This window comes from Erpetoichthys calabaricus, chromosome 5 (genome assembly GCF_900747795.2).
Source record: "Erpetoichthys calabaricus chromosome 5, fErpCal1.3, whole genome shotgun sequence".
Classification (NCBI taxonomy): Eukaryota; Metazoa; Chordata; class Cladistia; order Polypteriformes; family Polypteridae; genus Erpetoichthys; species Erpetoichthys calabaricus.
In genome coordinates this window covers 57,152,760-57,168,511 of record NC_041398.2, presented here as the reverse complement: position 1 = coordinate 57,168,511, position 15,752 = coordinate 57,152,760, and the positions used below count along the sequence as shown (strand labels likewise).

General features: G+C 36.4%; 1 protein-coding gene across 2 annotated transcripts in view; it reads left to right on the top strand.

The window, feature by feature from the left end:
* Nucleotides 1-15,752, top strand: part of ctnna2 (catenin (cadherin-associated protein), alpha 2) — a 1,866,011-nt gene that overhangs the window by 1,638,135 nt on the left and 212,124 nt on the right. For both annotated transcript variants that reach the window (XM_051928041.1, XM_028801549.2), the window contains exon 10: nucleotides 14,385-14,477. In XM_051928041.1, coding sequence (XP_051784001.1) covers nucleotides 14,385-14,477 — 93 coding nt within the window. The remainder of the gene's footprint in view (nucleotides 1-14,384; nucleotides 14,478-15,752) is intronic.

Genomic DNA, 15,752 nt, shown 5'->3' with positions numbered 1-15,752 from the left:
AAGACAGGCTAAGTTACTGGTTTGACATGGCTATGCCACTGGGAAAGAAACTATTGAGGTGTCTGTTAGTTTTAGTTTTAATTGACATGAAACATTTACCAGAGGGGAGTTTATTGAATAAGTGATGAGCTCGGTGAGATGAGTCCATGGTGATCCTTTTGACATGGCTAGTGACACGAGGTGTATATAGGTCTGCAACCTGCAATTCTGTCTATTATCTGGGATTACCTGTGTCAAAGCAGTTCAGTCAATAGCCACACTGGCTTTCTTGATTTGCAAGCTTGTTAGGCCCTCTATTTATAATTAAATAAACATTCATTTCAGTATTAAATATTTTTTCCCATAACTGGCCTAGAAATGATCAGACAGCAGACAGGGAAAAAGCTCTATATAATGGTGGAGAACATGTGTGTGCAACATCTTCCCTAGTTTTATAAACAACTAATAATGGCAAGAGTAATGTTGTGACATGCTATATCTATGTGCAAAATGTACACTCTTGTACTGAAAAAGGAGACTGAAATCCATGTAAAGTTGTATGAAAGTATAATATTTGAAAATGAGCCCTCAACATTTTTGACAGTCTTACTTGTATAACAGGCTGGAGTGTTTGAGCAGTTTTACTCTGGTGGGCTGTTTTAATTCTAGCCAACTTAATAGTGTAGGTATCTCTTTAGTTGTATGGGAGCCAATGAAAAGAGAGATCCATCTCTGCTGCTGTTGCTACATTGCTGATCTTTGACCCTGTCTACATTGCCCAATGAGATTACTAGTGGTTTGAACATAGATACATGAAACATGTAAGCTTCACAAATGACTTGATGCATTATGCTTGTGTATTTTCAACAGAAGTGCTGACTGTCACTGCTCTGGAAGAACAAAAAAAATCTCTTTGCCATTCTTTGAATTCCCTGAAGTGATAACAGTCAATGAACATGCAAGGTCATCTAAGCAATAATGGCTGACATTGACAGCTAAAATAAAAAATATGGCCACATTTCAGAAAGAAAAAAAATCTGTTCATTTGTGACTTTAAGTATTGAAAGTGCCATTTACTACCCTGATTAAAAGGACTCGGTTTGATCCCTCAGGAGCGGTAAAGCATGATTTCTGAACATTTAAGGAGAAAGTCATAAGTCAGCTATAGAGGCCTTCATGCTTAGAATGCTGTGGTTTAGCGTGAGCTGATACCTCAGTTTAGCTCAATTCTGTTCAAAAAGTTCAGAGGTTGACAGCCCCTCCTTCTAGTTCCAAACAAGTATATAAAAAAGGTGGGTTGTTATAGTTTTTGTTCTTACTTCTTCTAGATGCCTGACATTTGATTTAGAATGTCTTTGAAGGGAACACAGCTTATACCTATGTAGTTATGATTCAAGTGAGAAACGTTTTGTTGAAAGCAAAATTATTTCTAAGCCTTTAATTGTGGGAATGCAGTACAGTAGCTTGCGTGCATACAGGGATATTCATTATCAATGAATTGCAACATTAAAATCAAAAGTAAAATTAATCCACTTTGGCACAATTATATAATTTGGTATACAACTAGAGTGCCAGTTGGCAAAGGTGTAATTGTGATTTCGTTAGAAGAGACAGAGTAAATGTAAATAGAATACAGTACTCCATTTTTGCATCAGTAAAATAGTTTCAAAAAAGAAATATTTTAGTTTTTTTCTTCTGGACTTTCTTGGAAAAGCACCTTATACTGTTTTTTTCTGTTGAGGTGCCCTGAATTTGTGAATTCTCGTAGTGTTTTTCCTGTGCACACATGCAGGAGCCAATTCTGGAAGTGTCTTCAGTTTATCACTAGGATCAATTTAGAGAGTGCAGTCAACTTGATATTCTTTTTTGAGACTATAGATTACTGCAGAGCAGCAGCAGAAGACTAACGCAAGCATATGGCGAATATGGAGACTCTATGCATTCCATAATCAGGACAGAAATCAAACCCAGCTGATGAAATAACCAAAAATGCCGGTACTTAATTTCCAGTTTAATAATATGTAGAATATCGAGTAAGGCTATGTACCTTTTTTTTTAATTAAAGGTCATAACTAAGGATCATGTGGCAAACCAAGATCTTGTATTGGGCCAGTAATCTTATCATTTCAACTTCAGCCTGTAGGCATTATTTTTCTCTTTCTGGTCACATTTATTTGCCTCTATATTTGTGTATTTTGCATTGATACCAGGAAACGTCTCTCTCTGAAACTCTTTGACTTCTTGCTGCCTTCATCCTAGTGAATCAAGATTTACTGTACATCTAAAATTTTCTATTCTGCTCCAAAGACTGTAATGTATGCCACTGTCTGAGTGAATATTACACCTTCTTACCATATCCCTGGTGGATTCTATTTAGGTGTTGCTATTTGCTTCTTTCTTTAGGTAGACAGAGAACTTTAAACTCACCTGATGTTGATTTATGTGAATGTACCCTATGGTTAATTTGCATCCCAGTCCATGATTGGTTCTTGTTGTGGGGATAAATTTTGTCTTCCTGGTTTCTTCCTCCCACCCACAATTTGCAGACCTGCTGGTAGTTTAGTAGGCAGCTTTAAGAACAGCCAGATGTGAATGTGGTTGTGAGTTTGATGTCTCGTCTAAGCCTGCTTTACCCCTCATTATGTAAAAAGCTCATTTCGAAAAAATGAATGGATTTTTTTTTTTTTGATGTAGCACCTCCTGTTGTTTTTTTAGCCATTTTTATTCTTCCTTTATTCTGCACTGTTTTTCTTAGAATTTAACATTAGTTCAACCAATGTTCACAATAATATACTTTTGTGGTAGAGCAGAGAAATTCCTTTGCATTTATGCTCAAAACAGAGATTGTGTAAAAGAAATTGTATCTCAAATCTGAGAGTGCGTACAGCAAGTTATATCTTTATATTATTATATATGGGATATTTTACACATTTTTTTGTTTTTTTTCTGTTTAAGATGTGGCATGACAATTTAATATTTTATGTTTCTTGGCACCAGATCCAGTTGTGAATCTACCTTTGAGATACACAGTGAGTTAAAAATGCAGAATTTCATAATATTAGAATTATTAGGAAAACAAGTTTCTATAAGATAAACAGGAAAAAGGGGGAAAACATTGTGTATAAAATAGAAAAAGGACACATATTCTCCATTACTAAGGACCCACTTATCAAAATGAATAAATTTGAAGTCAGTATTTTCAGAATAACTCACAGGAGGCGTCATCGCCAGTAAAATCGCTGATTAAAGAATTGGACGATTGCTACAGGGAGCAATCTAAAAGCCATTAAGTTAGCAGGAGAAGTAAACACCCGTCGAGATGCACTTAGCAGGTTGGCTTTATATCCTCCTGGGTGCTGTCTTTCCCAGGTGTTGACAGAAGAATTTGTTTGCAAGCTGGGCATAGCAGGAACAGGCCACTTAACTACTTGGGAGACCAAGGTCTCAAACTGAACAGTCATGTTATTAACGGGGACCTCAACTTGTTGTTTTTCTTACTGCGTTTATTTTGAGATTAGATTAAAATAGAAGACCTTACAAATTCATTTGTAGTAGTTGTTGTTTTGTTATTTTAAACTCAGACCTTACTTTTAATAATTATGCATATTACATCCCTTAAGCTTTGTGAGGATAATTTGCTGCCTCCAAAAATAAAAAAAAATGCATGGCAGGGTAAACCCACTGTGACTTCAAACCATAATTAACAACACCTAAAAGAGGCATAAAGTCAACAGAATGTTCCCTTTCTTACTTATGCATGACACAAATGCTTACAATGACAAAATGATAAACCTCTGTTCCTAAAAGCGGAAGTATCCATTCAGTTCTATTCCCAAAATGATGTTCCTCCAACCCTGGGTGGCTCAACTGTTAACATATTGATCTGCAGCCAAAACTGATTTCCTAAATCAACGAGTATGTACAGGATCCAGAACAACTAGTGACACCAACATTGATGCTGTCTTATAAAATACACCCTTCCCTTTTTCCAGACCCAAAGGTTCAATGTATTTTAAGGTAAGCAGTTTAACATCCTCCTGCTATAGTAATCCCAAGACATTTTTTCTAACTCAGGGGTTTTGTAGTCTCATTTGTTTACCTGTGGCCTGTAAGTGTAAGCTGTATTAAGTTTTGACCGCTCCAGCTCCCTTTCAAGCCATTTTTGCCTTATGAAAACAACTCACACTATCATTTAATTCAGTGATGAATTTAAGAATGGGAGACATTGTCGGGCACCTAGGGCAGCATCTTGTCAGGGTCTGCACCAAAAACTACAGAATTGTGATTACAGGCAGAGGTTATGGTGGGCTAGCAATTATAGAGCTGAAGGGCCAGGCACTCCAGACACAGAGGAGGACCCCGTCCACTCGTCAAAGTCTAATATTGACTAGCTGCTATGGACACAGAAGAGCTTCTACCGGCACTGATATAATTTGAATTACTCTGAATTATTCTTCCATATTTCTATCATTGTCATTCACGTCAAAGAGCATAAAGTCATTTGTGATTAGTTGCATCACATAAAATATACCCATTCAAAATGGTTTTCAAATCCAAATCTATGTTTATTATTTAAATTCCTTTACATAAACTTTAATAATAGGAAAACTCAGGATCTCATAATATGTTCACTGATTGTCCACTGCAATGAAAAATCACTCAGTAAATTATTTAGAAATACATCTTCTCCAAGGACTAGTACTTGGTAAAACTCAGGTTTGCTAAATCCCCTATCTTGAAAAGCTACTTAATCCAGCTCAGGGTCATAGGAGCTGAAGCCCATTCTGGCAGCAATGGGCAAAAGACAGAAATCAACCTTGAACAGATTGCCTATCCATGACATGATAAGGTCAGAAGGGTCAGATTTAAATATGTATAATACCCAAAAACAAAATCTGCCATACAGGAGGAAAACTGAAATACTCGCACAAGCAAAAGGAGACATAAAGTCCACTCAGACAATGACCAGTTTGAGATGTGAACTCGGGACACTGGAGTGATGAGGCAGCAGTGTTAACAACTATTCTGTTTTGCTGCCCAGGTGGTGAAATACCTGGATTAAATATATACCATTAAGTTTAAAAAAGAATGAGGCAAACTGCTACCTTTCTATTATGCTTTCTTTCATTTGCTCTCTCTCTAATTTTGCTGCTTGTTTCAACCCAGTTATTTTACACAATACATTTTGTATCACGTTGCAAATGTGACTTATTCTTTAGCATTAAGCCATATACAGTATAGAATAGGTGACTGCCTCTATACTCACAATATAACTGTTAGATAGACAGGGTGCAAATATGTTTAAAACATTACTACATAATAATAATTATAATTAGCTAGCAAATCATAATTATATTTCTATATCTGTTCTTGTGTAAATTAAGTTCTCTGTGGAAAAAAAAAAACAGCAATCAGCTGTAACAAGATGCCACTTCAGGATAAGCCACGTCTACTGGCATAAATAGAGGGCATAGTGATTTAATAATGGACTGGAAGTACAGTTTCTTATTGATAACAGTGTGCGACAACAATCCAAGCTTGTCAAATGGTAAATGCTTACATTTATAAAGAACTACTCAAATTTATGGGCAATGTTTTAGAAGTATCTATTAACACTAGAATTACCAGAGCCTACGAAAACCTCGTAGATCCGGCCCACCTTAAATCCGTTTGCACCTCTCCCTCAGCGTCTTTTGTCCTGTAAATGTGCCGATTAAGACAAGCAGCAAGCATCCTGCTATTCCATCCCCCACCGCCGCAGAACGGCCACAAAGTTCTCCCAGCTCATGCCTTGATTGATTATCTAGGAGTGAAGTGCTGGAGTTTTAGAGTGGAAATAATAGATCGTTATTTGGAACAAATGCATTTAATGTATGTTCCATTTCTACAATAATCTGTGTAAACACATTGTTAAAACAGAAACGTTTTTCATATTTTAGTAGTAAACGACAAAATGTTGGCATAAACTATATAATGTGTGAAGCAGCGTACAGTCAGTCCTATTTAAGAAAACATAGCATAAGCACAAAATATCTGTAACATCCCATAATTTTTAAATGCATGATCTGGTGCAACTTTCCATAAAACGTCTAGTCATGTGATCATGTTAAGTGCATTTCATGAGTACCTCTTATTTAGCCTTCCACCCATAAGTAATAATTTAATTTTTGAAAGTTGGCAAGGTAAGATCAAGAGATTAGGACAGTGCATGTAGAAGGTGTCTTCTGCTTTGCCAGATATTCTTTGAAAGTGAGCACAGTCAATGAATGGTTCTTCAGTTTTATTCATTGTCACAGTTACTGTTTTGCTGCACAGCACACAGAGTCATTTTTATCACTGACGATACCTCATATTACAAAAGCAGAAGCAAAGTATACAAATCAGAATCATAGGTGTATAGGATCTTACATTTCTATGCTGTTATTTATATTTATAATTATATAGCCTGAAGTTGAACAACATTCAGAAAATGTTTGTATGTCATGAGGCACATGCCTGATTATGTTTCAATAAAGTAACATTTCAATTTATTTTACTTTAGCACTCATTACTATCTGCATGCTCTAAGTGTATATTGAACTCACATCTATAAGGATTTGCTAAACCATTCAGCATTTATATTCAATAACACAAAAACTACAATAAACACATAGAATTTAACAGACATGATACTGTAACCCCAAGTCCACTAACATTATAACTGAGATGTGCCTTTGTGACGATAGAGGAGAGGAAAGCAAAAACGTTCAGGCCACAGCATTCCTGGAGACAGAAACAAAAAACTCTGGAGAGCCACAAACAGTTGTAAAAGTTTTTTAAACTTTTTTAGAGTTGATTGCCTACTGGGTATTCCACAATTTTACTAGTACATGCTGGACAGTCTAGAAAGAGCAGTAAATAAATAAACTTATTACAGTGTTATAGAAAAATAAATTGAAATCAACTGAATTGAACTGAATTAATCTTTTTACCACTGAATCCAAAAGCTTATGGTATCTCTGTCGTAATTTCCCATGGGCTTAAGTAGTAACTTGGAAATGTAGTAGTGGCAGCTAATGCCACATTGCCACAGCAGGAGATCAAGGAGAGAAACAGAACAGGTGAGGAAAATAATACATATTGATTGCCAATCTTATACTATTGGGCAAATGACAAACAAACCAAATTGCAGTATGAGCAGCTAATCAGCAGCTCAACCTAGAGCATAGTAGACTAAAGTAATGAATCTTCGGCCGGGATTTAAATGCTGACATTAACAGAGCATCCCTTACACAAGCATGCAGATCATTCCACTGCTTTAGGATAAAGGCTTAGTGCCAACTGTAAATTTATTACCCCTCAGAACTCTTAGGAGACCACCACCTTGAGACTGTATGTACCTGTACATATTCATCAATATGTTCTGTTATATAAGAAGGAGCCAGGCCATTTAAAACTTTTTATGTAAGAGAAAGAATTTTGAAATTAACCCTAAACATTACTGTAAGTGGAATCCATTGAAATGTTATGTAGTTGTATTTACCATAATCATTTTTGCAGCAGCATTTTGAGTTAACTGAAAATAAGAAATAAAATGATTCCAGCAGTTTGTGAATAACAACTTACAGTAATCAGTGTGTTTTCCTGTATCCTGCACACTAAGGAAACAACTCAAGTTTCAAATATAGGTTACCTAAGAAGCACACATTTTTGTTACCATGTTATCTGGTAAAAGAAATAGTGGTTTCAAATATATGTGACTGAGTTAATGTGACTGAATAAAAATAATTTTTAGACCTATTAAGTTGTAAAGTGATAGGACCTTTCTGGTTTCAATAACATTCCCATCGGTTAAAATCATCTGTCTTCCTGTAATTCAAAAACAAGTAGTTATTGCTCATTCAGTCTTTTGGTCCATCGACATAATTAGTTAAGGCCACAACAGAAGAAATATTGTATCATTTTGTCAAAAGGAAAAAATATAGCTGAGTATAATCTACATATGAATATTACAGTATGTTTTTTAACTGTGTCTCCTAGTGGCAAAATGTGAAGTAAACAGTAACAATCTGAATACTAAACTCTAAGAGGCGACATAACTATAATCAGAAGCACTTATACATATCTATCTATCTATCTATCTATCTATCTATCTATCTATCTATCTATCTATCTATCTATCTATCTATCTATCTATCTATCTATCTATCTATCTATCTATCTATCTATCTATCTATCTTAAATGTTTACTGCAGATGGTATAATCAGTAATCCAGTGTCACTTGGTTTATTTACAATCTTCTTATTAATGGGCACAGTTTACAGCATACAGTATATTGAATATTATTTGATATTGATTTCGTCTTGCTGCTGCCATTTAGTACCGTCTGCATTTATATGTAATGCTCTTTTTTAGTGTAGTATCAAAATCATTAATAGAAGTTAAAAGAAACTTTACGGCTTCCAAGATAGTGAAATTGAGTGCCCAGAATAATATAACAGAATTCTTTAATGCATTTTTGTAATATTAACTTTAACATCCCACTTTGACTTTAATCTTTATGAAGCAAATTCATTTTTTATGAAGATACACCAGTAAACATTACCTATCCACACTGGTACACTGTAGTCCCATAAATAAGCTCTCTATTTTTTTTTTTTATAATTCTGCAAAATTAAGCACTTTTTGTAAAATATAAAATGGCCAAAAACTAAGCATACTCCTTTTTCACAAAGGTGTTGTAAATATAAAAAAAGATCCTGGAAAATGCATTATGTTCTGAGGAGCCGTCCTTAAAATTATTGAAATTTGTCTGTTTTTAGAAAGTCCCAGATCAACGCTTGTTTTGGACTATGGATTACTTTGTCAAAGATTTGATGAACCACATATGGCCAACAGCCACTCATTTACTATAATTCATGTAACAATTATCATGTTCTTTTTCTAACAGGTATTTATGTGAAAAATACTGTAATGACCTGAAGTACAAAGATGACGAGTTGGCACAAAAACTGAAATAGTGAGTTGATAGGGCTGAACAGGGCTGTTTATTGGAAAGCAGCTCCTTAATTTAAATACCAGTACTACTCCCACTGCTAAGGCCTTGGAAGGTGCCCTAAAAGAGATAACAAAAACCCAGCATGAAACAGAACCCTGCCAAAGTTACAATGCTCTTTAGTCTCTCTCTGTGTTGCAAGCTAATTCTTGTACTGCTGCTATGTGGGCTACAATCAATTGAGACTTTTAAATGAAGACTTAAAACCAACCTTTACTCCTTCAATACAATGTGCCTTAGATTTCAGTCAGGTCTATCATCCTTGAAATGTCCCTTATTATATTATCCCTTTTTTGACATACCTTAACTTTTAATATTTTAATGTTATTTTATTCCAATATTATTAGTTATTGTTCCTTTAACATTGATGTTGTTTTGTTTTAATTTCTGTTTCTGTCTGTACCTTCTCTCGGGTCTAGGTGGCATTTACTGTCCCTGTTTGAATCTCTTGCCTGCTAGGTGCTTGACCTTGCCCATATAGAGTGAAAGTTTGCATTATAAAAATTGCATGCAAACCTTTCAAAGATAGTTCCCAGATTTTAGCCAATGATCTGTAATAAATCCTTCAAGACTTTGTTAGGGCACACGGACATAGAAAATTGATATATCAAAAGCAGCGTGGGTCAGTGTCTAGGTGGAAATAAAGGATTGTTGTTGTCAAGGGTTGACTCTTAAAATGGACATGATGGTGGATTTACAAATAGACGTCCATGTATTGAAGGGGTTAGGTTGGATGTGAAGGAGACTGTGAGGGAGGCAAGTGTGAAGAAATGTTGAAATAGAGGAAGTAATCACTACAACTATGCAGGATCAGAGTGGGAAAGAGTAGTGCAAAAGTAAAAGAGAGCACTGTCTGTAAAAAAAAAAAAAAAAATCTGACAGCACATTTCATGATTCTAAGAAAAATAACTAGAACAGCCCATGGCCTACCTCACACATGCTCACAGACCACACCTTGAGAATCATTGACCTAGATGCTTGAATATTCTGCCTAAAGATATACTCCTTACTTTTGGTTGGGCATTTAGTGCTAAATATGCCCCATGTTTTACTTCCATACAGTTAAAGGTTAATTGTCTTAGCTGCACTTGATTTTCTTGGATTCAGTTCAGTGACTGCCTTTTCAACAAAGAACATAACAAAATAAACACTTTTTCACAAATGAATGTAAACCTGTCATTCCATAAAATTCAATTAATTAGCAAATAGCTATTGTGAATTGTAGATAAATAAATTGTAAATAGCTATATCGGCAGAGTTTCTTTGCAGCCTTTGTTGATTTTCATAAAGTGTTCGACTCAGTTGATCGAGCTGCCCTGTGGGACACCCTGAGACTTTGTGGGATCCCCTGAAGGTTGCTGGATATCATGGCCGGCCTGTACACTGGTACTGTGAGTGCTGTGCAGAGTGGAGGCAGAACCTCTGCGTTTTTCCCAGTTGATTCTGGGGTTTGTCACGGGTGTGTTCCTGCTCCTACTCTGTTCAATGCTTGCATGGGCAGGGTGTGGGGCAAGGTCGTGGGGTCCAGCGGATACGGGGCATCTGTTGGTGACTTTGCAAACGATGCTACAATCTTTGCAGAGTCGATGGATCCTCTGATCGGGGCAAGTAGTCTGAGTGTCTGTGGCTTACGAGTGTCCTGGATAAAAAACAAGATCCAGGCCTTTAATGACCTCTTCCGTACAGCCATCAGCAGTTTGTCTGCGGAGAGAGTCTCTACCTTGTCAAGAGGTTTACTTACCTTGGCAGTGACATTCATCTCTCTGGTGACTCTTTCTATGAAATCAGTAGACAGATTAGGAGAGCATTGGGGAGAGGGGTCATGAGGTCACAGGAAAGTGGTGTGTGGTGCTCTCAATATCTATGCAAAAGGACGAAGGTCAAAATTTTTAGAGTCCTGGTGCTTCCTGACTTGCTATATGGTTGTGAGACATGGATGCTATCCAGTGACCTGAGACAAAGAGTTGATAAATGAGCGGTTGCTCATGGAGTCCCTAATGAGGCACATTACCTGCATTGTGAGGTTAGTGTCAGTTACAGCACTATGGCCATGTGGTACGATTCGCCGATGGTGATCCGGCTCACAGGATCCTCATTGTTGAGGACTCGAGGGGCTGGACCAGGCCAAGGGGACATGTAACACCCAGCTGTGGCAGATACAAGGTAATTTCCAGAGGGTGGGAGTGGACCATGTGTCTGCCTTGGGAGTTACCAACTAGGATCCTGAGCTGTTTCATCTCGTGGTGGGCGCAGCAGCGCACTGTACCAGTGCATGCTTCCCAACCTGACCTGACCTATTGTGACCACATGGGAGTGCCAGAAAGCACCAAACCACAGACACAATAACACAACCCACAATATATAAAGTACCTTTATACTGTATAGCTCCTTCCAGAAATGTGCCACATTTATATAGTAAATGAGTAATAAACCAGCAATTCTTCCTCCTTATCCACTGCCTCCCGACTCTGACTCTATTATGTAAGGTATCGGGCTCCCTTTTATTCCAGACCAGGAATTCACCTGGTGCCATGCCATGTCTTTCAGGGAGCACTTCTGGGCCATAAGGAAAGTAGGGAAGTACCCACAACTGCCTACCCACCCCCGACACCAACGTCTAATGTATGTAGGGAACCCAATAGGGCTACATTTACGTATTCATATCCCATGCAACCCTGCGAGGACCATATGAGGACCACTGCCACCTACACCTAGGGTGGTGGAATTGCTCCCAACTTCTGGCTATTGCTGGTCCTTCCGTTATTTGATACCAGCCGGATACAAAGTTATTTTTTTGTTGCCACCACCAATCTGCCTGTGTCATCATGCTATCCACCCGTCTGAGTAATGAATTATTCTCCATTCTGGCCAGGATGCCTGTTCTCCTCCTACACTATTTTACTGTAATAGTTCATTGATTTATATTAAAAAGCTGTTATGGTTAACATCTAAAGCACAATAAATAGTTTTACAGTTTCTTCCACATTGTCTCATTTAAACCCGTAAATGTTTCCTGAAAGGCATATATGCTACACCACCTTGTATATTTTTGAGGGGAGATTGAAGGTGATCATATTCATACAGTACAATCAAGTATAATAATAATAATAATAAACGTCATTTATATAGCTCTTTTCTCAGTACTCAAATGTGTGCATGAGAATCAGGATGACATATTCCTTATGTTATTAATTGTAACTAGTGATTCAGACTGATGGAGATGACTGATAGTTGTCCTTTTTACTGCTCATAAAAGAACCATGCATGAACTACGCAGATATTATTTGAAACTAATTTACACAACAGTAGTCTAGCATGAACAACAATAGTGCAACCAATCAATGGTCACAATTGCAATATCAGATCATGAGCAAAACAGTAACACTTGCCCACTGACACCTGCTTGATTTAGTACCTGGCGACTAGTCTAATTAAGCAAAGGTATGAAATAAGATATAGATATATGTTAGATGCTAAATAAATAATGGTTAATGCAGACATATTGACAAAGAACAGGTTCACTTTTAGCATTATTGGCATTGAAAGCCTAGTGTTTCATAAATTAGACATAATAATATTAAGTTAGATATTTATACCTGCACTGACCAGAATCCCATTCTTTTTACTTTCCTTCTTGCATGCGATGATGCAGAATAGGCTTTATCCTCCACAACTCTTAACTGGATTAAGTAGGTTCAATAATGGATGAAAGGGTAAATGGATAGATATTTACCAGAAAGAGAAATTGATTCAATAGAAAATTCAAATGAGGGAGGGAAATTAACATCTAAATGTATTAAGGAAGCATATCTGTTCAGTCCAAGGCAAATGTCTAAAACCTTTAGTATTGTGCTAAATACTGGCCAATACTGCAGTGCTCTCAGAATTTTAAAATGTTAAAGCTGACACAGGAGAAGTAGTGTTAATAAATGTGATTGCATATCTTCAAACACTTGGATACATTCATCACCCAGCTTGTAATTGTAAAAAAAAATCCATGAATAACTCACAAGTCATGAGAGTTGTATTGTGTCCAATATCAAATTTAAACATAGGTCCTCACTAATTAAAAAAAAAGAATAACAAGCAATTAAGTACATAACTTTAGTATGATCTGATTGCTGTATAGCTGAGGCAAGTATTTTTACTTCCACAAATTCTGAGGACAGGTGGGTTAGAGACACAGTGATTGGTGCTGCTGTCTCACCTATCCAGAGTTCTGAGTTTGAATCCTGTGCCCTGTCATTGTGTGAAGTTCGTTTTTCTGCTAGTGCCTGCATAGGTTTTCCTTTGGGAACTCCAATCTTACTTCTTTATTCCAAAGATGCTTGTTAGCTTTATTCACAGTGCTAAATTAGCCCAGTGTGTGTGTATGTGAGTGGGGTGGCAATGGACCAGTCCGCTATCCAGGGTTTGTTTTTGCCCTGTACCCAGTCCTCTGAGGATAGATTCTGGCCCCTCAGCACCTAGATTTTGGTTAAGTGTGTGTTTAACTTTTCTATAAACCTTCTAACCAACAAAAACACACACACAGAAGCAACATTTGTATGACTAAAAGGAATAAAATTTGAAAAATGTGTTGCTACATGCAGTGCATATACCTTGCAACTTACAAATCTAAAATATTTTATATTCTACATTGTAATTAAAGTATAAAAATGTATTTTGTGACACAATATATAACATGAAAATCTTTAAAAATATTTGTAATTTGTAGCTTTTTTAATTTAGCAGTTTTGTGAGACACGATTATGACAATGTTTTCTGAAAAATGGCAATTCAGAGCTTTACAGTATATGCTTATTAAACATTAATAGTCAGTCCTGACCTTCAGGCTTAATTTAAGCTGAAGACATCAGTCTTTCTATACAACATGCCACAGAAAAACACACATAGATCAGAATAAGCCATGAACTATCTACATAATAAGAAGCATATCATTTAAATAATTCAAATCAGTAGTCTTGCTTTTTGAGTCTAAAAGAAATGCACCGTATTTGATGACAGTGTTCATTTGTGTGTAATCATTTGAAAGTTTCAGTTCTGCACTTTAGGAAAATGAATACTGCATATGAGTATATCAGGATATTACTAAAATTATAATGGTTTGACACAGTCTTCATTCCATAACCATGCAACCCTAAAATTGCATTAACTGTTTTCAGCAAATGATGGAATAGAGAGATATAAATAGTCAACAATAAAGTTATACATGATCTAGCAACTATAATATGTTCACACTTCATATGATACAAAAGACTAGGTATTGTTTTCTATGCGATGTAATTTAATACTAAGTTCTTGTTTATTCAGTGTTAAATGTCTGGAACATTGTTTTCAAAATCCTGTTTATGTTGTTATAAATTACAGGTTGCAAACCTTGCTTGCTCGATTTCCAATAATGAAGAAGGTGTGAAGCTGGTTCGCATGGCAGCCACCCAGATTGACAGCCTTTGCCCTCAGGTAAGCAAAATTGCATTCCAAATTATCAATTGAGCTGTGTGCATCAGTAAAACCAAACACACATTATTAGTAAAATATTTGTTTAAATGAATTATGCCCTTTTTTATTTATACTGTGCATAATTTTCTCCTCACAAAGAGCAACCTTAACATTTTTTAAAAAGTAACATTTTTCATTCATTTCTACTTCCTAGTTGTTGGTGTAACTCATGTCTGTATCCTCACCATAAAAGAAACCCCCTGGTAATATCCACCATGAGCTATTACCAACAAAACACCTCCAATGTCAATGTCAATTTATTTATATAGCACATGTAAAACAACATAGGAATGCTGTGGCCAAAGTGCTTTACAATAAAAGAAGAAAAAAAACATACAATTAACATAAATAACATAAATAGAAATAAAATAAATGAACATAAATAAAATAAATAATAAACAGAAGTAAGATTACATAATCACAATGAGGAAACCATCAGTATTACTGAAGGTCACGGAAAGCAAGTGAATAGAAATGAGTCTTTAATCTTGTTTTGAACAGTTCAATTGTAGATGACTCCTTTATGTAATGGGGTAAAGACTTCCACAGGCAAGGAGCAGCCGCTGCAAAAGCCCTGTCCCCCTTAGTTTTACACTTGGTACGAGGGACAACAAGAGACAACTGACCAGAAGATCTAAGCACTCTAGATGGCTGGTGTAAAGCACACAATTCAGATAAATATGCAGGAGAAAGCCCATGTAAAGATTTAAAAACTAGCAACAAGATTTTAAAATCAATTCAAAAACTGACAGGCAGCCAGTGTAAAGAACCTAATATTGGAGAAACAGAATCAGACATTCTTTCCCCAACCAGAAAGCGAGCAGCAGCATTCTGGACCAATTGTAACCTACATATCAGGTATTTGCTAGTCCCATAATACAGCGAGTTGCAGTAATCAAGACGAGAAAAGATAAAAGCATGAGTAGCTTTTCTTACCTAATAGACGAAGCTGGAAAAAGCAACTCTTGACTACAGAATTAATCTGTTTCTCAAAAGAGAGTTTACTGTCAAAGATAACACCAAGATTGCGGACTTGACATTTGCAAAAGACAGAAAAAGACCCGAGAAGTCCAAGACCAATTTGGGCTTCAGCTGATGGACCCACTATAAGCACCTCTGTTTTATTTTGATTCAGATCAAGAAAATTATTAGCCATTCAGGATCTTGGTTCAAAAAGACAGTTGTGCAGTTGATTCATTGCAGAGTTGCAGATGGGAATATAAACCTGTGTATCAT